At 36.0% G+C, this 24454-nt stretch overlaps 1 protein-coding gene and 1 long non-coding RNA gene across 4 annotated transcripts in view; both read left to right on the forward strand.

The window, feature by feature from the left end:
• LOC136834318 (uncharacterized) overlaps positions 1-24454 on the forward strand; it is a 453859-nt gene that overhangs the window by 14859 nt on the left and 414546 nt on the right. The gene's annotated exons all lie outside the window — the stretch shown is intronic.
• On the forward strand, positions 193-22762 carry LOC136834315 (uncharacterized). Its single transcript, XM_067096799.1, has 3 exons — positions 193-719; positions 5491-5618; positions 21820-22762. The coding sequence occupies exons 1-3, from the start codon at positions 713-715 to the stop codon at positions 22027-22029; spliced, it is 345 nt and encodes a 114-aa protein (XP_066952900.1). The 5' UTR covers positions 193-712; the 3' UTR covers positions 22030-22762.

The raw sequence follows: 24454 nt of genomic DNA on the forward strand, positions 1-24454 counted from the left end.
TTTTTTTTAAATGTGATGTCGCATGAATCACTAGATAGTGCTAATGTCTTTTTTATAGTGATGAGATCACCGAAATAACAATGAACACCCAGTCGGCAATCGCATGGCTCATCGTATGACAAATTGGACTCTAATCTCCGAAGATAAGAGCGTGTTATCTTTTGACAGAGAGAAATGGTTGTATGTGATAACGCCTGTCTTACCGTACCACAGAACAGTCCGACTGGAAATACCACACAGAGCAGATACTATGGTCTGAAGCGAGCAGTTTGTCACTCGAACCCAGAAAACCTTTTAGTCAGTACTCTTCTATTTTTATTTATTTTTTTTAACACGAGCTGTGACATTTGAAGTTTGTCGCTTGCACAGAGCCAGCTGACATGATGAACAGGGAGATGCAAGACGCTTCGACCCCCCAAGGGTACAACACCCATTTGCAACGCTTCGGCCATCACTTCGTTCTCGTGATCTTTGTGCTAGTGACTCTACTGACCTTGTTGCTGCCTTTCATTCAGTTCTGCATCGTGTTCCTCGTCTTCCTGAGGTTCGTGCCGCGCCATTATACACAATACGCCCCGCAGATCGAGTTCAGGAGGGCCTCGGGCGTGCAGCGTAGGTCTGGAGGGCTATAACGAAAGTCTTCGTGCATTGCTATGGCTGTGTACAGTCACACACTCTGCAAGTAGTCATAACTGTAGTCTTCACGAAGGAAATGAAGGGTGAGGCAGTGAAAAAATGATTGATTTTTTTCCGTTACAGCTATCAGTATAACAGGGCGTGGATGCGTGCTATTTTTATAGTCATGAATCTGTAATCAGTTTCCATCTTATGTTATTTGCTTCCGATGCATAAACGCCATTTTACTCCATGTTTGCTCCATATTTCATGACGTCAGTCCCAGTGCCTGACCTTTGGCCCTACATGCCTTACATACATCCATTCATCCAATACGCAGTCTTTACTAACCCAACCTAGTTTGTTAACGCTGTTACTAAGAAATCAAATTAATCACAGAGGGTCCGCTAATGATGTCAAATGGGTAGGGCAAGGGTGTGGTTTGGTTATTTTCCAGTAAAATATATAACAACTTTAACTCGAGTTTTTCAGTTTTCGAGCAGCCGACGTTTTAAAATTAAAGCTTTGCAATCACCTCCTTTAAGTCTGTTTATGTTTAAAACTGTTTTCATTAATGAAAGTAACTCTTCAATCAAATTTAATGCTATTGGGAATCTGATCATTTATGCATGATTCACTCATGTTGTAAAATAGTATTCTTCCAACTTATCCTCATATTTCATTTTGTATCCTATGCTTAACTAGCATCTCTCTCTCTCTCTCTCTCTCTCTCTCTCTCTCTCTCTCTCTCTCTCTCTCTCTCTCTCTCTCTCTCTCTCTCCTTTAGTACCTGTATTTTGTCAAAGCAGCACATACGCTAAAACACCCAAAGCTCCTTTTTGCACTTCAAATTATAAATTACTGCTTGTTTTCTCGACTCATTCTGCTCACAGTTACAGTGCTTGCTTTTATTTCCGTAAACTCGTTGAACCAGGCGATAATATCTAGCATCTTCGGCTGTAGTGATTATAAGATTGATAAAGAGACTATTCGTGATAAGGACAAGATGATATTATTTATCACATTTTATAAAACGTCCTTTTTAAGAAGTATTCAAATGAATTGTCTTCAGTTTATTTATTTATATATATATATATATATATATATATATATATATATATATATATATATATATATATATATGTGTGTGTGTGTGTGTGTGTGTGTGTATATACATACAGTATATATTGTGTGTATACATATATAATGTATAATATATATATATATATATATATATATATATATATATATATATATATATATATATATATTTGTTATATATATATTTGTTAGCTAAAGGTGGCATTTTTTCTGGGATTCTTGTACTGGTTAGGTTTTTGATTCTCGACCCCACTCCGTCAAGAAAGACGCACTGCAAGGCCACACCTCGAAAAGCAATTCATGGTAGTTTATTCTGTAAGCGTCACTGATCTTGCTTTTCGCTGGAGTAGCAAACTTCAACTAATTAACGATAGACCTATGATTTCTTTCAGTCGCAGGCAATTAGAAGGTTATATCTTTTCAACCTAAAAATCAGTATTGGGTAAACTTTAACAGTGTCCTTAAAATGTTAAAGAGAACAAGTGTCAAATTGGTGTACAGGAGTCAAAAACTTGACTGTAGGTCTTTCAACCTCCCAAGTGAACTCGGTTTACAAGCTACTTGACAGCCAACTATTGCTGTTAGCTACAGTATAAGATTACAATCCTCAGTTCTGTCTAACAGAATTAATTCTTAGAAGCAACAAATTAATTAAATAATTAATTTCAGAGAAAATTTATACTATGAATTTTGCTGGAATAATCAAGATGAAAATTGTTGAAATTGATGAGAAATTTTGCTAGAACATTTAAGGTTGGGGGTCAAGTTGATATCCCTGTTTTGCTGGCAAACAGGTGATGAACTAGAAGCACAAAGGCCAGCTATGATCCAGGTGAGACAGTATTGGTCTTTATGTGGGGATTACCATAATTTCTACAAGGGAGGTACTGGTTTGGTCACAAGAATTTTTTACGGTACTGTATTAGTCTCGGACCTGCACCAAGATTGAAAGGCTTCCAGATGGCCTATTATTGGGGCTGGCCGTGGGATGAGTTTCCTGTGTCAGATGCTTCAGCAGAGTGATAACTATGATGTTAAGTAGAAGCTTAAAAGGTTTTTAATTCATGTGGCTGGGCTTAAAAATGCCAAAGTGGGCAAAAGTTACAGAAGTGGTAACGTGAAAGATTTTTCATCCAAAGATCAACCTTATAAGAAAAGGGTGATGGAGAATTTCAGACTAGTGACAGAATCCTGGATGGTGGTAGGAGCTTAAGAGGTGGGGTATCCGTTAAACCAAGTAGAGAAGGGCAAAGCTACTGAAGAATGCGTTGAAATTCACCAAGAGAAATTAACAGGATAGTGTTAGAATTTGAAGTTTTGTTAGATAAGGAACGTTAAAAGCAGGCAAATGAATGGGACAGGCTCAAGACTGTCACAACAGTTTTGTGGTGCGAGACAATTTAAAATTAATCATTTGGTTTGCTGTTATATCTGTTGCTGTTGTTGCTGTACACTGCAAATACAGTATTAATGGATGGAGTGAAAATGTCGTGAAGTAATGCAAGTTTTTTAAGTTTTTGAAAAATGTTATCTCATCTGCTGAGATATCTCGTGATTATAAAGTTTTACAGCTCTCTGAAACTGAAATATACCTAACTATTGCAGCAGTGAGATGAATAGCAAGATACATATCCTCATTTTCATAGAAAAATGAAGCTGTGCAAAGTACACTAGTTTAATTACAGAAGTCCAAAGGTTTTTTGTTGCATGGTGGTTGCTGTTGAAAGTGGCTTTATTTGAGTGCATCTAAGAATACTTTTGTACATTGTTTTTAACTTTTCAAAATCATACTCACTGACTAGGTTTAGTTTTTAAACTCCAGTTGGAAGCGCATATTTGTCATTTATTTTACAGCAAAATTATGAGTTGTATATTCAGCAAGAGCTATGAAGTTATTTACAAATTACAGAGTAAAATCAAGATGATGTTTTATTACTCTTTTCACAAATAACTCCCATAGTTGCTGGTGGAAAATTACATCCTCTTCAGATGGAAATGGAATTTTGGAATTTTCAAAGTTAGCTGTTCCAGAGTAATAGGATTATGAGCATAGATTTGTACAGATACGAGCCAAGAACAAGTGATATAAGGTTAAAATATGCCTTTTAACATGAAATTTTTAAAAGAAGGTTTTAATTGTAAGTGCACCAGTTATGACAGTATTTTAAAGTTTTATGTTTTTTGTACTTAACAGAAATTGGCTATTACTACTCCAATGGTGTAACATTCACTTCACCTTTGGTAAGCAGAATATATGATGAAGATGCCAATGACTCATGATTTTTTTTTTATCTCAGATCAGTGTACAAAGTCCATTATTTAGTTACGAGCTCTGTTTAATACCCTTGAACTTACCCTTCAGGAAAGGATGAATCTAATGTTTTTTTGTATTTTGGCTGTAATCTCCATCATATTGTATGTTATGTGATACATTTTTCATGGCAAATGTAATTTTTCATGGCAAATGTTTTTTGTGCCTTGTTAATGATACTCAGGTAATTATGTTTAACACTGTGGCAATTATTGTCTTTCTGAGGGTGATTTATCAGAGGAGCAAGGTACAGACTCTATCAATGTAAGCATATCTTGGTTAAGTATTTTATTCTATTTATTAGACAGTGGAAGTTGTTAGTGGGAAACAGCAAATACAGATGGCTCTATGTAAATATACAATTGAATATACAGTTAAGTTGTATTCCATCGTGATCAATTATAAAGGGAAATACACAGCATTGCACACCTAACCACTTTTGTTAATTACAAAATAGAATTGCACACTAAGGAATCATTACCCACCTACTCCACAATTGCTACCTGAAGTTTTAATTTTGAAGGTATTGAACCAGATATCCTGTTGTCAACAATTACAGTAGTGTAAAATACGACAGTTATCATGGTAGACCATTTGTGGAGTGAAACATATTTTCACTCCTAACTTGTGGCAGTCTTGGTGGAAATGTAAATATGCAATCCTTCGTCATTTCATTCTAATTTTATTTTGTAAGGTGTCTTTTTCACTGAAATGTGAGTTTGCAGAGGCATGCAAAATATATGTATGTTACTTTGAAAAGCCTGCAATAGCGAGGAGGAGTAAGACATGGACACATCGTCCGGGGAGAAGTTATGTATTGTATTTGTATTCAGTATGTAGAGTTTATAAGAGACATATGCCAATATTTCACTTTACTTAGAATTCTCAATATGGAATACGGTACAGTTAAATAAGTACATTATTTCAAAGTATGATCTGTAACAGATAGGTTACTGGTAGATATACCGGTGTGTCTAGAGGTGTTATGATATTGTCCTGCTTCTGCGACCCTGCAGAAACAGTGTTTAGGAAACCATTTGCTCCTTGTTGGATTTTTTTAAATGATTAAAGTAACATATGTCTAATCTGTTGCAAAAGTGGTAAGCATTCTTAATTCTTGGCTTTAGCCCACCGTCTATTTAAGGTATGAAATTATTCATTATGTAGAATTAGCTTTCACCGAAATTTTGTAAAGTAATACAAAATTTGCTTTCAACAAGGTTGTTAATGGTGTTAGATCCTCATTTAGTGTAAAGGCATGGAAAACGTTTTGTACTGATACTTAGATATACTGGAGTTGTTTCAGTATTTCAAAGAAGAGATAAGGCTCACAATACAAAAAACTGTCAAAATTTAGCAAATTGTATTTTAAGCAAATTTTGTTTGAGTGAAAAATATCTTATGCTTTAGATATCCATCCCTCTCAACTTCATGATTTTTAATGAAGAACAATTGTTTTGCAGGTCAGTGTCTGTGTCCAACGTGCTGCCATTCACAGTTAGTTCTGTTTGAGGTTCTTCCTTCTAACCTCTCAGTTCCTGTGTTCAGTCAGGAGATTGTCTCTACATCGAAATCCTTTTTCCGTTTGCAGGTAAGGAGAATATGGTAGTCTTTTTCCATTGTAAATAAACCCTGACAGGGTTTTTGGTTTAGGTACTAGAACATGATGCAGCCTAGGTTAAAGGTTCAGTCTTTGGATGATTAACCTTGCAAAAGCTGTCACATGGTGCATTTATTATTTGGTCTTGCAGATGGAGCCACTGTATTTTGTAACTCACAGTACAGTATTTTGACATTTTTCCAGGGTACAGTATTTCACATAAGCTGCTGTATCTTACCATCAGTACTTTAACTTACAGAGAGTAGGCCTAACTTACAGAGAGCAGCATATTATCTTCCTGTTAGAATGTTCGTAATGATAAACAGTATCCAAGTTCCAGACTCTCAGAATCCTTCATCTTATACCTTGAAAACGTTTTTGTGTTATAAGTACTGTAGCTCATCTTGTCATATGTCATTTCTGTCCATATATCATTTCATCTGTTATTTTCTAATCATAGCCAGCAATCGTCATGTACCATTTGTAGCACTAACACTAATCAGGCTTGTTTCAGCCTTTGTATCCTAATGGTTGTATCTTAATGGTTGCATGCAGGTTTATATATATCTTTTGCGCAAAATGGTTGCATGCAGGTTTATATATATCTTATGCACAAAAAGGATCAGTCAACCCATTGTACACTCCCCGTCTGTGAGTATTTTTGCTGTCTTCAGTGGCGCGAAAGTTATTTTAACTGGAAAATCCAAGTGTAAGAATAGCAAAATTCTGAGAAGTCCTTTACGAAAAGTGATTAATGTGGTAAGAAAAATAATAGCTTTAGTTTTCATAATGCAGTGACAGGTGTCGTCTATAACTTTTTTCCTTAGTTTTGGAAAGCAAGGAATATCGAAAACTAAAAATAACAAAAAACTATTGTCATTTCCTTCGAATATTTTCAATTCCAATTAAGTTTTGTTCCTTCAGTAGTACATGCGAAGACGATAGTATTGAGAATTAGATATATTTTTATGTTCAATCAACTTAAAAATGACTCTGAAATGAAAAATAATTCTGTTACGCAATGTCATCCCTTCTTATAACGATGCTTAGAAAATCATTGAATAAAATAATTCCACGTTGAAAAAAGGCAGGTCTCTGGAAAACCATCTGAATTGAATATACGTTTCCAGTTCTTTTAATCATTCAGAAAAGCGCATCACCTAAACCATCTGAATTGAATATACGTTTCCAGTTCTTTTAATCATTCAGAAAAGCGCATCACTTACAACATTAATTAACCAGAAAAATAGGTCGATCAAGTGTTAGTTCTAAGCAGCGAATGTTATTGACGCCACTACCTACGGCATTTCAAAGGCCTGAGGCATGACAAACGAGAAATTAATTGGTGAAGTATTCCCTTCTCATGAATCAGTATTCACACAAAGAACTCCCTCACTCGTAAAATCAGAGGGATCGGCACATTCGTAAGAAAGTCATGCGCAAGAGCGTGTTTGATATCCACAGATTTTCACTAAAACGGCGATATTTTATGAGACTCGCCTGACTGCAAATTGGAAGGATTAGAGCAGTGGTTGGGTCTGCATTTTAATATGATTGTCTCCACAGCCGACATAATTTTTTATTTGTATTTTAACAACTGACCAATGGACTGGTACTCTCATGAAATGCACTGAAGGTACGTTGAATTCTTGTAATTGAGATTTGATGAGACTCCGTTGTCATTTGAAAGATAAAGGATGAAGAAGATACACAGGCTTGAACTGTGAGGTTTTATAAGAAAGAGGGTTCGGAATATTCATCTCTGTTGATTGCTTTGTTGCGATTAGTTGACAACGAAAATGCTTGCAGCTGCTCACCCAGTTCCTGGATCATATAATAGGTTGAGAAGGAAAAAAGCAGTCTTTAAGTATACGTCATGGGATGGATTTTTTACAATCGCAGAAATGTATTTTATGGAGCTAACTTCTGATAGTACAGCTCATAATCTTTTAATGAGTACACTCACTTGAGGTGGAAAATTTTAAATTTTAGAAATTAAGTTTATGGGAAAGTGTGTAAATTTTAACATCAAAACAGTCGTTAATAAGAGGCGCATTGATAAGATACTTTTTGATTTGAGAACTGAGTTATGTGACCAAATTTGGATTGTATGCCGCCAGACTAAGGACAGAAAAGAGGATTGGGGCATGGGTCTACTTATGTGTCTTTCATCGTTGTATTGAGTGTTACTTCTTCGCATATTTATACTTATTTTATACTTATTGGGTCCATTTGGAAAGTTAAAGGATGTACAAAATTACAATTTTTAGCTGGGTACCCCTCCACACAATATTCTGTAGACCTTCGTACACTGCTGGCGTCACTGACCACAGTTCCTGCAAATGTTCAGAATTAATTCAGTCAATCTTGATTCCCCGTAGGGGGTTAGTGCCGTCAGTGTACCTCATGTGATGCACTGTAGGGATTACTTAAGGTTCTTTGCAGCGTCGCTTCGGCCCCTAGCTGCAACCCCTTTCATTCCTTTTACTGTACCTCCGTTCATAATCTCTCTTCCATCTTGCTGTCCACCCTGTCTTAACAATTGGTTCATAGTGCAACTGTGAGGTTTCTCTTTCAAACCTTTTTACTATCAATTTCAGTTTCGGCGTTGAATGACCTTATTGGTTCCAGCGCTTGGCCTTGGACCTAAATTTTATATTCTACTAGCTGACCAACCCAGCGCTGCCTGGGAAAACTTTGAATGACAGTCGATCATTTACCTTAAAACAGAAGTAACACGTGGTGTGGTTTTGATTAACATGTTTATTTAAAGCAATGAATTCTAGATGATATTATACATACTTTACACGACGAAAGAAGTCAAAGGAGATGCAGGAAAATGTTCTAAGTCGCGCTACTCGGCCCGACACTGAGCAAGTCACACGTCGGCCCACTGCTAGTTTGCTCAGACGATACAAAAGTGTACGAACATACGTTCCCGACACTCCACGTTTCACACCAGTCCAAAATGTCATCCCATGGCTGGGCCTTTGGCGGGACCCACAGTAAATAAGGCATCCCGGAGGGCGGGGGTACAGGTTTGAAACCTATGCAAAAACCTTCCTTGGGTCATATGAGGGCCGCCTGCAAAATTTTGTCTAGATCGGTCAAGCAGTTCGGATTTCTATAGAGCACAAGTTTACATACGTGAAAGTTTACAAGTGTAGTTATGTTAACATTTTTATATATAAATTCTATTCACTCTTGAGCTGTTCTTGAATTGTTGAGCCAAAGGAGGTGTGGGGGAGAAGGCTACTCTAGCGTGTAGCATAGTGGCGCCTCTCCTCATCTGGGTGTCCAACCTTTTACCATTTTTTTTTTTTTTTCAGTTTTCACCCTTTTGAGAAAAAGGGTCCCAGAAGGTGGTCAGTTTGGGCACCATTATTATAGGTATTTCTATATTGCACTGAGATTACATCATGCAGGGCAACTGAATCATGTCTTGATGCTGCAAAGGTTAAGCTAAGAAGTCGGTCACCGGTTCTGATGCTTTTATGTATCATTAATAGTCTGTCACCAGGTGCGAAAGGTCATCAGTTAGGATTGTCTGTTATGTATCATTAATAGTCAGTCACCAGATTCCGGTGTCTGCTGTGTGTCATTAGTCACCAGATTCTGATTTCCTGTTGTGTATTAATATCATTAACAGTCAATCACCAATATCTGATTTCCTGTTGTGTATCATTAACAGTCAGCCACCAGATTCTGATTTCCTGTTTGCGCATCATTAATAATCAATCACCAATTTCTGATTTCCTGCTGTGTGTCATTAACAGTCAGTCACCAAACTCTGGTTGTCTCTTCTGTATCATTAAAATTTTCTCCAGATTATTCTTATCTGTCATATATCAGAAAGAGTCGATCACCGAAGTCTGTCTGCACTGAATTCTTAATAGTCAGTCATCAGACTCTGATTCTTTGGTGTGTAGCATTAATATTTGGTCACCAGGTTTTGATGTTTGGTTGGTATTCTGGAAGTAGCCTATGCTTTATATAAAAGAAGACACTCTTTAGCTTCTGGTATCTGATGTGTGCATTTAAACTTGGTCACCGGGTGTCAGTATGTAGTAGATATATTGAAGGCCGGCCACCAGGCTTTGCTCTCTAGGGAGTGCCGTAAGCGGGTCACTAAAATCTGCTCTGGTGTGCATCTTAAAAAACAGTCACCAGGTTTTGATGTTAGGTTGGTACCGTAAAAGTCCCTCATCGGGCTGATATCACTGATGTCGGTCGCCAGGTTATGCTGTCTGGTGGGAACCTTGAAAGTTGGTCACCAGGTGGTTAATGTTTGGTTGATATCTGTGTTGTATGTCACCAGTTTCTGAAGTCCAGTAGTACCTCACTCTTTCGTTTTCGGTGTTGTATCTTAAGATGCCTTACATGAACGTGTTTGTACGTTTTTCTTTTTTTTCAACTGATGTGGTTTGAGGAACTCGGCGCTATTTAGCTTTTGGTTATTTTTCTTGTAAATTAGAAATATTACAATATGAGAGAGAGAGAGAGAGAGAGAGAGAGAGAGAGAGAGAGAGAGAGAGAGAGAGAGAGAGAGAGGGGGGGCGGCGTTGGGAAACTGAGGTGGTTGGATAATTCTGAGAGAGAGAGAGAGAGAAAAGGGGTTTGGGAAACTGAGGTTCTTTCATAATTTAGACATAAGAGAGAGAGAGAGAGAGAGAGAGAGAGAGAGAGAGAGAGAGAGGATGGGAAAACTGAGGCCGTCGGAGAATGAGAATACCTAGACACGTGAGAATCTCCCTCCGATTCTCATTATCATCATCGACTGCAGCAATTCACGAACCATATGGAATTTGTTTTGTCGAACTTGAATCATGACGTACGAAAATACCGAGCATCATCATGAGAAGAGCTTTAGAATAGCCTGGGGCGTTAGGACAAAGCGGAATGGTAATTACGCTCACGGGATATGCGCAGTCATCTTTCGAGTTTCAGTTCTGCTGAATTAATTTCATTGCTAAATTGTAATGGTTATTAGACCAACACCAGTGCCATTATCGGCCTCCTCAGATTTCCGTTTGTATTGTTCTTTGTATGACGTTTCCCTCCTTTTTATTCCAAGACTTTTAGTGCGCAATCGTACATGTAAACCAGTATATATGTATGCATGTGTTTCTTTTTCTTCTCAAGAAGTGGTTTCCGCTGATGGGACGTTCTCTATCAAACAAAAGGAAAATGCAACAGTCACTGACATACGATATAATATGGCTGGGCTCCTTTGGGCACAGAAGAGTGGAAAGACGCAGGTATACTTGGATGAGGGCTATTAGATGGGAGGTTGGGGATGAGGGGAGATTTGAGGAAGACAGCACAGGGTGAGATTGAGGAAGACAGAGCACAGGGTAAGATTGAGGAAGACAGAGCACAGGAAAGACATGAGTGGCAGAATTTCAAAGGCCATTTGCGTCATGCGGTGCTGGAGGCGACGGTGATTATACACACACACATATGTATATGTTTATACGTGTTTGTTTTTGTATGTATGCATGAATACGTATACATATATTCATACTTATACAGTATATATGTATATATATACACACATATACATACATACATTGTGTGTTTGTATAATGGCATATAAATATTACGTACAAAATTTGCGAGGAAACGCCAGAAATCGCGTGATCATCTGTGCATGTAACAAGAGAAAAATCTGGCTAATGGAGCATGGAAATATTTTACATATTTCATGGTTAAAGGAAAATGGTGGAAAATTACCAGGCCCTCATTTCACGAGGAAGTAATAGTTTGTAATCAAAATTTTTCCGAACTTATTTCGTGGATTCACTAGTACCGTATTCTTCATTTCTTGTGAAGAGGCGTGAGTTTTTTGAGACCTTATGGAATTATACCTTTGAGATATTCTTAAAGCATTTTTACTTGTATTTTTTGTACCTAATGTTCTGCCTTGGTTAGGAAATTGGCTTCGCCTACATGGGGTCCTAGGTTTGATTTCTTAGCGACCCAGAATGCTTTAGATAGTTTCCATTGAAACAGGGTGGAGAAGGTCATGGGACTAGCAGCCTCATCCATCCAATATATATATATATATATATATATATATATATATATATATATATATATATATATATATATATATTATTATATATTATATATTTTATATATAAAATATATAATTTGTATCTATAATATATATACATATTTGTGTGTAAATATATATATATATTTATATATATATATATATATATATATATATATATATATATATATATATATATATATATATATATATATATATGTATGTATGTATATATATATATAGACAGATAGATAGATAGATAGATAGATATATAGATTCTACCTTCTACCTGTAGGATGTCCATACTTCCCATTTGAATCAAGTATATTAATCTGTGTCTGTAATACTCTGCAGTTGCGAAATTTATTTTCCTCTGATGACAACGTGAAGCACCATCAACTTACCTTAATTTTTCTTCCTCTCCTTCTTCATTCGACCTCCTGTTTACTTTCGTCGTCTTTGTTTTAAAAGACTTTCCCTCTGCTAGGCAGCCTGACTGTGCCTGGAATGAAATTGTCTCCTGGGAGAGTGAAGATAAGTCAGAAGGCAGTAACGAGTCTGTACCGACCTTTGACTCCAATTAACCTCTCTTTTATATATAGAAACTTGTGGTTGATATCAGAGTAAATCTAACTTTACTTTCCTTTATATCGTTTTCGTGTGCTTGATATCTTGTATACATATTTTTTCGATTTCCCTTTACTTTTGGAGTTAGGATGCTTGGGGCTTTGTCATCGTGAAATGGAATCTTGAATGATGGCTGTGCATTAGTTACGGTTACAGTTGAACCGTTGAGAATTTTGATGTAGTCAAAAGATTTTTGTTTCGGAGCTCCGTAGTCCCGTCTTAACGCTGATCCTCCAGATTCGAACCCTGACGTCAAATATATGTATAGGTAATATCAGTTTTAGGAGAGGAGACGATGACGAATCGTTGCCGGTGCTCACTTCGTCATCTTAGGTTTTCTCACGATGAAATAGTTTTATTGCGCGCCAGTCTGGTTCAGTCGCCACTTACTGTAATAAAAGTAATTTGATGCATTTTGAGCAGATGGCTTTTGGGTAGTAACAGTTGTATTGTAATTCGTGAATTTTCCACATTCATATGAACAAACTAACACGTCCGTTGACTTTTTGCGCAAGCTTCCCCTTCATAGCCTTGATGAAGTTGAAATACAGTTGAAAATAACTATTCATTAAAGATGAATAAACAGAGATGCCCACAAATGGCAGTCCAGTAGGAGCCATGGGGCTTCGAGTGCCAAAAAAAGCCCTCTTAAATAGTAATGGATGTTAATTTTTTTTTAACTGTAAAGCACCAATAAGAGACTCGTTTTACAATACCTGTGGGTGTTAACAGTGACAAAAGACTTCAATAAATGCATGGCTTTTCATGTTATAATATAACTGAATAAATAGAACATTATTATTTAGGGTCTTTGGCACGTATGTTATATAATTTCAGTGCTGGGTATACAAGTTTTTATTACTTGGGTATGTGTTTGTCATTTAGTTATTAGTCCAGATTTTTGTAGTTTATCGGGTTAAGGATTGTGAAGCCTATATACGACGAAGAATTGAAAAAGAAAATCGAAGAAAACGAAAAGGAAAGATTAACAGCTAAATTATTATTAATTATTTTTTTTTGTGCTGAGGTAAGGAGACAGGAAAACAGGATATAGCCAGAATTTCTTAACCAAATCAAGCTACAATTTATTTTGGTGCTAATAGCAAGGGTATCGCAAATTTTTGCAGATGATTGATGATTTAATGCGTGGTACTGAATGCTGTTCGCATTTGATAATCGCTGTTGCCTGATGGAAACTCAAATAATGCGTTCAATTTTTTTTTTCTTTCGTATTCATTTTTAGTATGAGCTTTATTCCAACATGGATCTTGTCTAGAGTTATGGTTTACATTTATTAAAGAATAACATGAGACAAGCTCATTTTCTAAAGGACACACAACGACCCGATCTCTTTCCAGATTACAAGAAGTCTGTACTTATTTATTGAATTCATTGTCTTCTGGCGTTTTCTGTTCTATGGTACATTGTACAGTATTATGATATACTGCAAGAAGAATTAAAGATGGAAAGGAATTACACGAGTGCTGAGAAATCGGATTTTGATTCGATATGTGCCTGGATACTGGTCAGTTCTTTGGTAATCCTTCGATTCAGCCAGTGCATGTTAGGCTTTCGTAGCATACATATGTTGATGGAATAAACGTAGGTTTTATAGATGAGCCATTGTGAAACTGCACCTCGGGGTATGCGGCGCTTTTTATTTTTACTGCCCAGTTTTTTCTGGAATAAGTGTAGATTTTTAATGCCATTCGCTTAATTAACTTTTCAGTGTGTATGTGTGTGTGTGTGTGAGAGAGAGAGAGAGAGAGAGAGAGAGAGAGAGAGAGAGAGAGAGAGAGAGAGAAAGGGGGGGAAGACTGTTGTAAAATGCGTAATTTGGGAATCATCAAGGTTCAAGAACAAAAATTTAATGGTCACTTCTGCAGAATTTGACCTGAGTTGCGTTAATGAGTAGTTGAATTGTCTGGAGATATTCTTCTTGACGCTTCGTTCGAAAACCTTCGCAACAAACTTTAGTTTTACCAAGGTGCAAGTATTCCAGTTGTCGAGAGTGAACTTTGCATATATCCTCATGTGCCAGAACAAAGTAATGACTTCTATTCTGTGAGCCCAAGTTCTTGTGCTGAAATTCAGCTCATTAAGCATTTAGTTTTCGAATATTAAGACATTACCATGGAGACCGTATTGATGACTCGATAGTACCACCGTCAAGAATCGACAGATGTAGTACCTTTTGCGGACGATTTTCAAGTTATGGAATTTTACCTTGTGCTTGCAAGGAATGCCCGGTGTCCAGATCCTAAACATATTAATTGCTAGTGAAACTTTAAAATTATAGAATTAATCTTTCATCAGAGTTTGTCACTGAAAATTCTTTCTGTCATAAACTTCTGATAATTTCCTCAAGTAGTTTTGGAATGCTAATAATATTAATATGTAACTACTGTCTCTATAAAACGTTGCAAGAATCACGTTACCAAAGTATACTACATAATTTCCCATGTAAAGATATAGCAGTAGAAAAATGTGCAAAACTACTGGCATATTCTATTAAGATTTTAAACATCCTAATTATTTTTACCTTAATTTTAATAGTTTTTGGTGACATTTCAGCGATATTCTTTTTAAATTTATGCATCTTAAACTTATTAATAAGTGTTTTTCTTTTCATACTGAAACATTCGAAGGGGATTTGGAATTTCTTCGCCTAATTGAGTAAAGTAAACTTTTTTATTTTTCAAAACATATCGCACTCAGATCTTTTTCCTATTTTGGCCCAGATTTTCCCATTATTTTTATTATTGGTAATTGTCAATAAAGTACGGTATATGACCCTCCATCAGTCATACTGCACCTCGGTGGTCACCTCGAGATAAAGGTACCTTAATAACACATTACGAAGAGAAAACCGATGGTTTGCTCGGCTGAGATCGTTATCTATCATGCATTACGGAAGAAGTGGGTCCTTTGCTTTCCACAAAAATTGTAAAGCGTTTTGATGGATGTCCAGATTTTCGCTCGTTTCACATTTCGTTGGCCATGAGTTCTTCTTCTTCTTCTTCTTCTTCTTCTTCTTCTTCTGAGAGAGAGAGAGAGAGAGAGAGAGAGAGAGAGAGAGAGAGAGAGAGAGAGAGAGACTGACTCTTCCTATGAGTTTGGGCTCTGGAACTGTGATGTGATTGTTGGATTCGTTTGTAACTCTTACGTCACGATGCAGAGATTAGAGGTTTTATGGAAATAATGAGAGAAGTGCTTTGTAGTGTTAAATTAAGTCGGTCATTATCTTTTGACTCTTTTTACTCACAGGATCGTTATTTCGTACAGAAATCATCCCCTCTTCACAATGATCTTCCAAAGTAACAGTAATTTCCCGGGGAAATCTTTGTGAAGGCCACGTCTTTAATTATGTCAACAAACACGATGAAACATACGTTGACAAATGTCTGGAAAAACCGGAAAAAGGTTCAAATATGACGAGGTTTTTCCATTTAGCTTAAGGAATTACCTGAACACCGAAGGAGGCTGGAGAAATTCTTTTTGAAAAAGCTGTGCTTTTAAGTTTTGGGAGAATTTCCCATTCCAGTAAGAATGAAGGCCATTTCAGCTGACTAACCTAATCGGTGGAAGTGTTGCTACAAGAAGTTAGTCCTTTTAGCTTTGCTCTGTAAACTTGTGTGAAAGTTATAAACAGAAATAACACGAAAATTCCTAGTTATATGACTAAAAGAAATGAAAACTTAAAACATTTTGAGAAAAAGAAATACATATATTAATCAGCCACTTTCAAAAATAAGTATGACTCTGAAGAACAAGCTGTTCGAGAAAGCTCTAAACTGTAACTGACAAATATATAAAGGGTCCGCCAGAGGAACCAAATGAGCTTCTGATAAGATCTCCAAAATTAACCATGATGATTATGAAGGTGTAACCTGTATATGTAACCTTGTTACGTCTTGAGTACCCGGCTGGCTTTGGTGAAGATTAAGATCACAGTGACTCTCATGCTCCGCGCTGAAGTGATCTCCCGGTAGAGGTACAAATGCATTGGAAGATTCTTAGTGTACATTTGTTTACGTTAGTTCCACGTAGATAGCAATAGGACTAGAACGTTCGTATTATCACAGTCATGATACAGTGAAGCGAAAACCATTTTCTAAGTTTGGTATTTTTGGGCCGGCTTTTTTTTCTTATCCAAAACATCTTGCTTGTTCGGAGATTACAGATGGAATAAGACCATACGTTCCGTAAGTTTCACCATTTACGTGACATTCAATAGTTTTTTAATGCAATTTTTTTAAAAATCAGTTTTCATTCACAGATTATTTGAGTCTGTCATTTGATTTATAGTTGATCCATTACTTCGGTTAAAAGTAGGTAATAAAAACTCCTTTTGAATGTTTGGCTTACCCGAACAAAAGCATTTCGCCCTCATCCACACAACTCCAGTTCCAGAGACCAATCTCAAGTTTTCACATAAATATGGTTATATTTAGTTGCGGTATACAGATTTGTGATGTAAACTTGAATGCACAAAGTTCGACTCTGACCATATCCTCAGAATATTTTAGGTGAACGCACAGAGAACCATACTTCATGCTAAGTCTTGAAGAGTGAAAAGTTTAAGAAACTCTCAGTAAATATCATTTTAATGTTATCCTCATAAATCTTTACTGACAGGAGATTGTGTCATCAGAAAGCTTTCCGTGGCATTCTCTGGTTGGTGGTAAACTCACTGGAAATTCAACTTAGAGTAGAATACTTGGAGCCATCATGAGTTGTCCTTTGGTCAAGGGAATCATTTTGACGGTTTCATCATTCATCTTGATCCACTAAATTCTTCCATTTGGCTTAGATTACACAAAGGTTTCGGTAATTATTCGAAGTGGTAACATTATTCCTTATAGCAGCTGTATTTAGCACTATCTTTTTTCGGTATATGGTAAGATATTGATATTTTCAGGAGAAATTTACCTCATATTTGTTTAGATTTATTTCTTGATTGGCACCAGTTATTATTTTCGTTTATCTGTGAGAAAGATCCAAACCAAACGTTTTAATGTCAGATAGCAGAAGTAAGTTCGCGTTTGTGTTGAATATAGTTACCCAGTGATTTTTTTTCGTTAATTAATTTTTTAAAATATATAGGTAATATCGTCGAAGCTGAAATAGTAAAGAATTGCCTTTAGCAAAGTGTTGTAAATCATGAAGCTCATTTGTATTGTAATGTGTTACATCAAATACTGAGAAACCAACACACATTTCAAGGAAACTAATTTAAACACGTATTAGAATGTCAGTGCTGTGGTTATTAACACTAGAAAATTTGCCCTCCAACTAATAATTATTCCCATAAGGGGAGAAAGTTGTCATACAGTAAGAATGATTTCAATAAATGGCAAAATACCTCCGAACTGATCATTTATCCCGTAAGAAGAGGAAGTTTCACTTACAATGAAATTTCCCTCACTGTCATGTTTCAGTAAAAAAAAGAGCAAACAAATGAGTAGATGATGATTTCGAGCGACTCACTCCGTCCTTTTAAGAGGAAAGAATTTCGTAATCCATTTCCTTATCCATCACGGGAAGGGGCGAGGTCGGAAACCTTTAACCAATCACGAAATAGAGATATCTGTCAAGTTCTCCCCTGCTCGTTCTATTCTCACTAATTTAACCTTACATGTTGCTGGACCCGGTCATAGACACCTTACGAAGATCAATAACTTAACTTATCGTCCCCACTGGAATTTCCCGTTGGGAATAATGGATGGGAAGTTTTAATCCTGACAGCTTCCTTGCTTGCTATTGTTGCCTGTTTTTAAGGATGGGACGTCCTGCCTCTCACAAGTGATTTTTTTTTTAGAATGGTTACCACTAAGGTTTGTGCTATTATTATTATTATTATTATTATTATTATTATTATTATTATTATTATTATTATTATTATTATTATGTCACAGTGTGTCCAGAATGGCGGTTAATAGAGTAGAATTTCTGATTGTATCCTGCGTCCTTGGGAATCCATCACTTTTCCTACTACTGTGTGTGTGTGTGTGTGTGTGTGTGTGTGTGTGTGTGCTATTTCTAGTAGCACATATTTCTACTTAAGTCCCAGGACTACTTCAGCTTCCAGTTTACCAAGTTTTTTCGTCAGGGGATTTTGACTTATTCCTAATGGTTATTGGCAGTACCTCTCCTGGCCTATCCCATAGCCAAGGTTGATGTAAGTTATGTAACCTCGGTTCATTCCGCAGGTCGTGGTGCTTTTCTATTTTCTCTCTCTCTCTCTCTCTCTCTCTCTCTCTCTCTCTCTCTCTCTCTCTCTCTCTCTCTCTCCCACTCTGGAGTCCCACTGTATTGCGACATATGAGTGACATTCTGTATTTTTATTATTATTATTATTATTATTATTATTATTATTATTATTATTATTATTATTATTGTTGTTGTTGTTGTTGTTGTTGTTATTGTTATTATTATTATTATTATTATTATTATTATTATTATTATTATTATTATTATTATTATTATTATTATTATTGAACTGTGGAAACCAACAGTCCTATAATACTCACTGAAAGCTATCTTATGCATAAGTATAGTTACTACATTTATGGGTGTTTTCATGTTTGTTCTCCGTCATATGTTTTGAATATGTGCAGAGGAGATATACTGACAAAAAAAAATTAACATCAGTTGGGTTGGAATTTTACTTATCATGCGAATGCATTTGTTCTGTCAAAAATGGCGATAACATTGATATAATTTTGCAGATGCATCGTGCTTATTTTGACATATTGATAGCAGTATGTTTCTAGTTTTAAGATTTTGTGAGCTTTCAGCGTGGAGGTCATTTCCCGTAGAGTATCAGTGTTACACAACAAACGAATGAATGAATATATAGACGTACATTGAGTTTAATATATTAGGATTTTTTTATACCGTGAATACTGTGAATGAGCGTGAAAGTCCATTAACTTGGTAGGCAGATTTCAGCATTAGAGAATGGCCATAGGAATAAAAAAAAATATTTAGGGGAAGAGTTGAATTATGCAGGGGTGAATAAGTTGTCAAGCAAATCTAGTTGTTTTAGCATTCGTTATGTTGCATCTGTGTACCAGAATGTTTTGGTATGTTGCTAGCTTAGATTTATTATATTTATGGTCCAAAAAATTAATAGTTTATTTTTACCATTGGTTATTCAACCATTTAAAAACGTAGCAGTAAAATATCGACTGACGGGGGAAAATTTCCACGTCTTAAAATTACAGACATTGAAGAAGTATGGATTCGTAAAGGAAGTTTCAAATCCCTGAGTTATTGGGTCTGTTAGAATGCTGAATATATAGATTTTTTGTGGTATGACAGAATGTCCAGTAGCGTTTTTTTTTTTTTTTTGTTTAGCCTTGATCAAAATTTATGTTGTATTACACCAATAAGCTGTAAGTCGTTTTTTTTCTGTACCCGTAATCGGTGTACAGGTTGCCATCATTACAGGAACCTGATACGCTTTTTGATGTTAGTCAGTCTTGTGATTTTATATTAACTCACTAATGGCTCTTGCCTCCGTTAGCCATTCAGTTGTCGCAAGTGCAGGCTATTTACTTCAGCATGACCTGGTGTTGGTCTTGCTTTATCTCAGTATTCATCCTTTTGTTGTCAGTGTTTCCTATATGAGACGCCGTCGTTCATCCTTTATATGTAATCTAAAGCTATTTAGCGTGTTAATCGAAAAATTATGACGCGAAATTGCGTAGAATAAATGTGATGAATGACAGTTAATTTGTCCGCACGCAACATACCAGAGGAAGGAGCTACCGTTGTTTTTGCTGCTGCCATATTCAGCACTCTGCTGTTTCTCTTACATTAGCTCTCTCTCGATTGGCTTCTCTGGCTCCCCCCCCCAACCCCCTACCCCTCCCACCACCATCTTATCCCCCGACAAAAATCGGTATCAGCTTTGGTATCAGTGTTACCTGTTTCAAATCCCGTAAAGAAAGACACCTGGTTTTTCACCATGTACTCATTGTGTGGAGGGACTGCTTATGCCATGCGAATTTTCCTGCAGTTAACAAGTTATCCAGTAAAACTGGTTTAGAGAAATGTAATGAATCAGATCAAATTATTATGTGAATCTGAGAGAGGCCTGCTACATGTGAGGTCGTTCAGCTTTGTAATCCAGGGGTATTAAACCAAGAAAAATTCGAATAAATATGAGAGAGTAATATACCATCAGAAGTTACTTTTTGGATTCCAAACGTTAATTTCCGTTGTTATACTGCCAGTTTGTCAGAATGATTTCATATCATTATTCGTGAAATAGGAGTCTAGTTTGGAGCCTTACCATTAGCGTTTGCGAACCGACTCAATCAAACACCCGTGTATGTATTTATGCTCGTGTATCTGTGTCAGTCTTTAAAAGCTTTCTCTGTTTGTGAATTTACAAACAGTTCTGTGTTTTACCATACATTTCTTTAGTATGGGTTTCTCTCCTGCTCACCGTATGGAAATTGCTTTTTTTTTCTTCTTTTTTTAGCTCGTAGCAAGATAATGGATTGTTTCTCCACCCAGTACAGGGTATTTCCACACAGTATGTTGGGGAGCTACAATTGGATCTTATTGAAATGCAAACTCAACGTCAGGGTTACAAGTGATGCATGGGTGACTGTGGGTAAATGAAGCAAAGATGGAACAAAGGTATTAGTAAACTGACTTACTAAAAAAATAAAAAAAATAAAAAAAAAGGAAATCGAACTATTCATCACGTCACCAGAGAAACTAAAAAAATGTGCAAACTGAAGAGTTATTCAAGAATTAATGCAAGACAAGAGTTTGAGAGCAACTAATTATTCAAGAATGCTATAAACTGTAAAATAATAGGGGCTGGTTTTAAAGGACCGATGAAGGTCAATAGCTGGGCCTCAAAAATAATCCCGGAGTATGATGAAAATGAATGCCAAGCTACTAAGAAATCCCTTCTGGTTGAGGATTGCATTGAACGCCTTATGTTACGTTGAGTGATGAGAATTTTATATTTACGTTCGTCATCTTGGATTACTGTCTGTGTAGCTGTTTTGATTGTTTAGTTATATCACTGTATTAATTGTTTATTAGTGAAGTTTTCATATTTCTGTTAATGAGGTGTGACGAGAAAGAAGCAACCATAGTTTCACATGGCAGTGTGATGCTTCCTAATAACGTTAGTGTTAAGTTGTTAAGTTTAACCAAGTGAAATTCCTAATAACGTTAGTGTTAAGTTTAACCAAGTGAAATTCCTAATAACGTTAGTGTTAAGTTTAACCAAGTGAACTTCCTAATAACGTTAGTGTTAAGGTTAACCAAATGAAAACCTAGAGGTTTTGGAAATTTCAGTTCAGATTAAAACAAAAAAATGTAAAAAGTTTGAAACTGGCAGTAAATCCTAAGAAATAACCATAGGGATGTTAAATGGTAAATGTGGAATGTTAAGTTAGTGAAACAGTAACAAAATCATGACAGGCAGAATCGATCTCGTATTTTTAACTTTAAAATCTCGCACTGACATCGTTTCAGGTTAGCAGCAACAAGAGTAACAGAAGACGCCTCCACTACTTCGTCAGATCCCCAGGCTGTCCCAGGACGAAGTCTGGCAAACCGCCCGGGAGGGTGTGCCATGGCCTAGGCACTGTAGAGGCTGGCTGTCGCAGACGGCTCCCGCGACGAAGGCTGACGAGGGCGTTGGAGGGTTTCCTATTTAGTGACGATGCAGTTTCCTTTAAATAGCGTCAGTATGCGAACCTAGCGTGAACAGACATCCTGTGAATGAATCGTGGCAATTTGACCGTACCTTGTGGGTGGTGTGTCGTCGCGGAGATCAGGAACTGGCCACTTTGCAGTAAATCCCTGTCAAGCGTCTTGAACTTCATAGGACTGAAACAAATTTTTATCCAATGTCAATACACTCTTAGTCAACGGAGTCTGTAATAAGACTTTTTCCCTTTTGATTTTTATATATGCGTTTTTTATAACTGGTTTATTTTAAGTATATTAAAAGTATAATGTAATTTTTATGCAATGTATTGTTATGAAGAGATGTTTGAAGAAATGCTCTATCATCTTCTATAATAGAACTCTTGGATTTCTTAACTGTAATTAAGTGATGTCAACCACGTGATCTTCCTTTTCAGAGTGATCTTCACGTTCCTTTGAGGATATAACTCACTTGTTTTTTAAGCAAAATATATGTGCATGGTTTTAAATAATATGTTATGTGAACAGTGATGTATTGTTTTAGAGATTAATTTCTCAGTCGTTGTTATGTGAACTCATGAACACGATTTTGTTTTAACTCGGCCACATTCATATGAGCAGTCGATATGAAATACCAATCTTAATTTTTAGAATACGAGCAGTCGATATGAAATAATCTTCATTTTTAGAATATTTTTATGTGAACAGATTATGAAGCCTGCATGGCTTTTGTTTTTATTTAAATAAAGAAAGTGCCAAGGTGAAAGTGAAGGTTTTAAATTTCCTTTTAACTGTGATGAAAAGTACATATTTATCGACAATTATTACTTCCTATTTTAGAGCTTTGACCAAGACAGCAGACATGCACGAGAGCCAGCGGTAATAATTCTCTTATGCAACATGAGTACCAGCTTCAGTATTATAGCTATAAGAACAAGGTCAAGGTCAAGGAACTAGCAACTCATACCTATAGACTTCCTGAGATTCAGAACACTATAACCTTCTGGCATCAACCTTTTTGAACGGCAAAGGGCGTATAGTAACAGACACAGACAGACAGACATGTGTATGTATGTATGTATATATATATATATATATATATATATATATATATATATATATATATATATATATATATATATATATATATATATATATATTATATATATATATACATACACACAGGTATATATAATGTATTAATATATATCTCTCTCTCTCTCTCTCTCTCTCTCTCTCTCTCTCTCTCTCTCTCTCTCTCTTAGTATACTCTCTCTCTTTCTCTTTAAAAGGCTGGTGCCAGAGGATTATAGTGTTCTGATTCTCAAGAAGTCTAGGTATGAGGTGCTGGCTCCTTGACCTTATCGCTGTTGGAGTTGTGATGACCTTCCAGACGTCAAACCTGAAACTTGCAAACGAGAGGTTAGTTTGTTACTCTGAGGCTAAATTGGCATGGCTCAGTGGCAGCACCAGGTTCATATTCTTAAGATCTATGGTTCACTCCCAGCTGCGATCCACCAGTTGGCCCAGCTGTGAATAGGTCCCAGCATCGACTAGGGTCAAGAAAAGGGATAGAGAGCTAGCAACCTCATCCCTGAAAATGTGTCAAGAATCACCCTAAAGAAAAGGGAAACGGTATACTATATTTTGAACATAAATATATATATTGAAAAAGTAACTTTTTCAGCATTATTTTTGTCAGAGTTTTCTACTGACGGCGCTTTTAAACCTACTTAGGTACGTAAGGCAGCAGGAATGTTGCAAAATCAAGAAAATACAAACTTTTTAATAAATAAAATATTATATTTTAATTAATATATATATATATATATATATATATATATATATATATATATATATATATATATATATATATATATATATATATTTTTTTTTTTTTTTTTTTTTATATTTTACCACTAAGATATACCGACCTCCTCCTGGCCGGGTTTGTATTACCAAGATATTTCTCTGATTGGTCTATTTAATGTTAGTTTTCATATTATGATACTTAGTTTGGTGTCATTTTAAAGGTTAGCAGTTATATTATATGTCAGTACGTCCAGAATTATGAAATACAGTAAAATTTAAAAGGTCAGCGTGATAAGCTGAAGTCATCTTAAAGTGTTGATACTTTGCTGTAAATAAATGAATTTATTTTGCACCATGCAAAACTACGGTATATTTGCTTTCCAATAATATACAGTTTATCGCTATTAATGTTAGATATTGCACAGGAGATTGTAAAGAAATTATGTAAACTTATTCTGCATTTAGATATAATTTAGTAATACTTGCCTTGGATTTTCATGTATAAAATTAGTGTTCATTCTAGGGTATAGATTTTGGTGTCTTTTTAAGCTTGAACAGTTGTACTTTAATTTATGTTCAAAAAGCGAAAGTAGGTCAAAATCACAATCATTTTTAAACTTGCACTGTAAAACTAACGTGAATTGCA

This window comes from Macrobrachium rosenbergii, chromosome 53, assembly GCF_040412425.1.
Source record: "Macrobrachium rosenbergii isolate ZJJX-2024 chromosome 53, ASM4041242v1, whole genome shotgun sequence".
Taxonomy (NCBI): Eukaryota; Metazoa; Arthropoda; class Malacostraca; order Decapoda; family Palaemonidae; genus Macrobrachium; species Macrobrachium rosenbergii.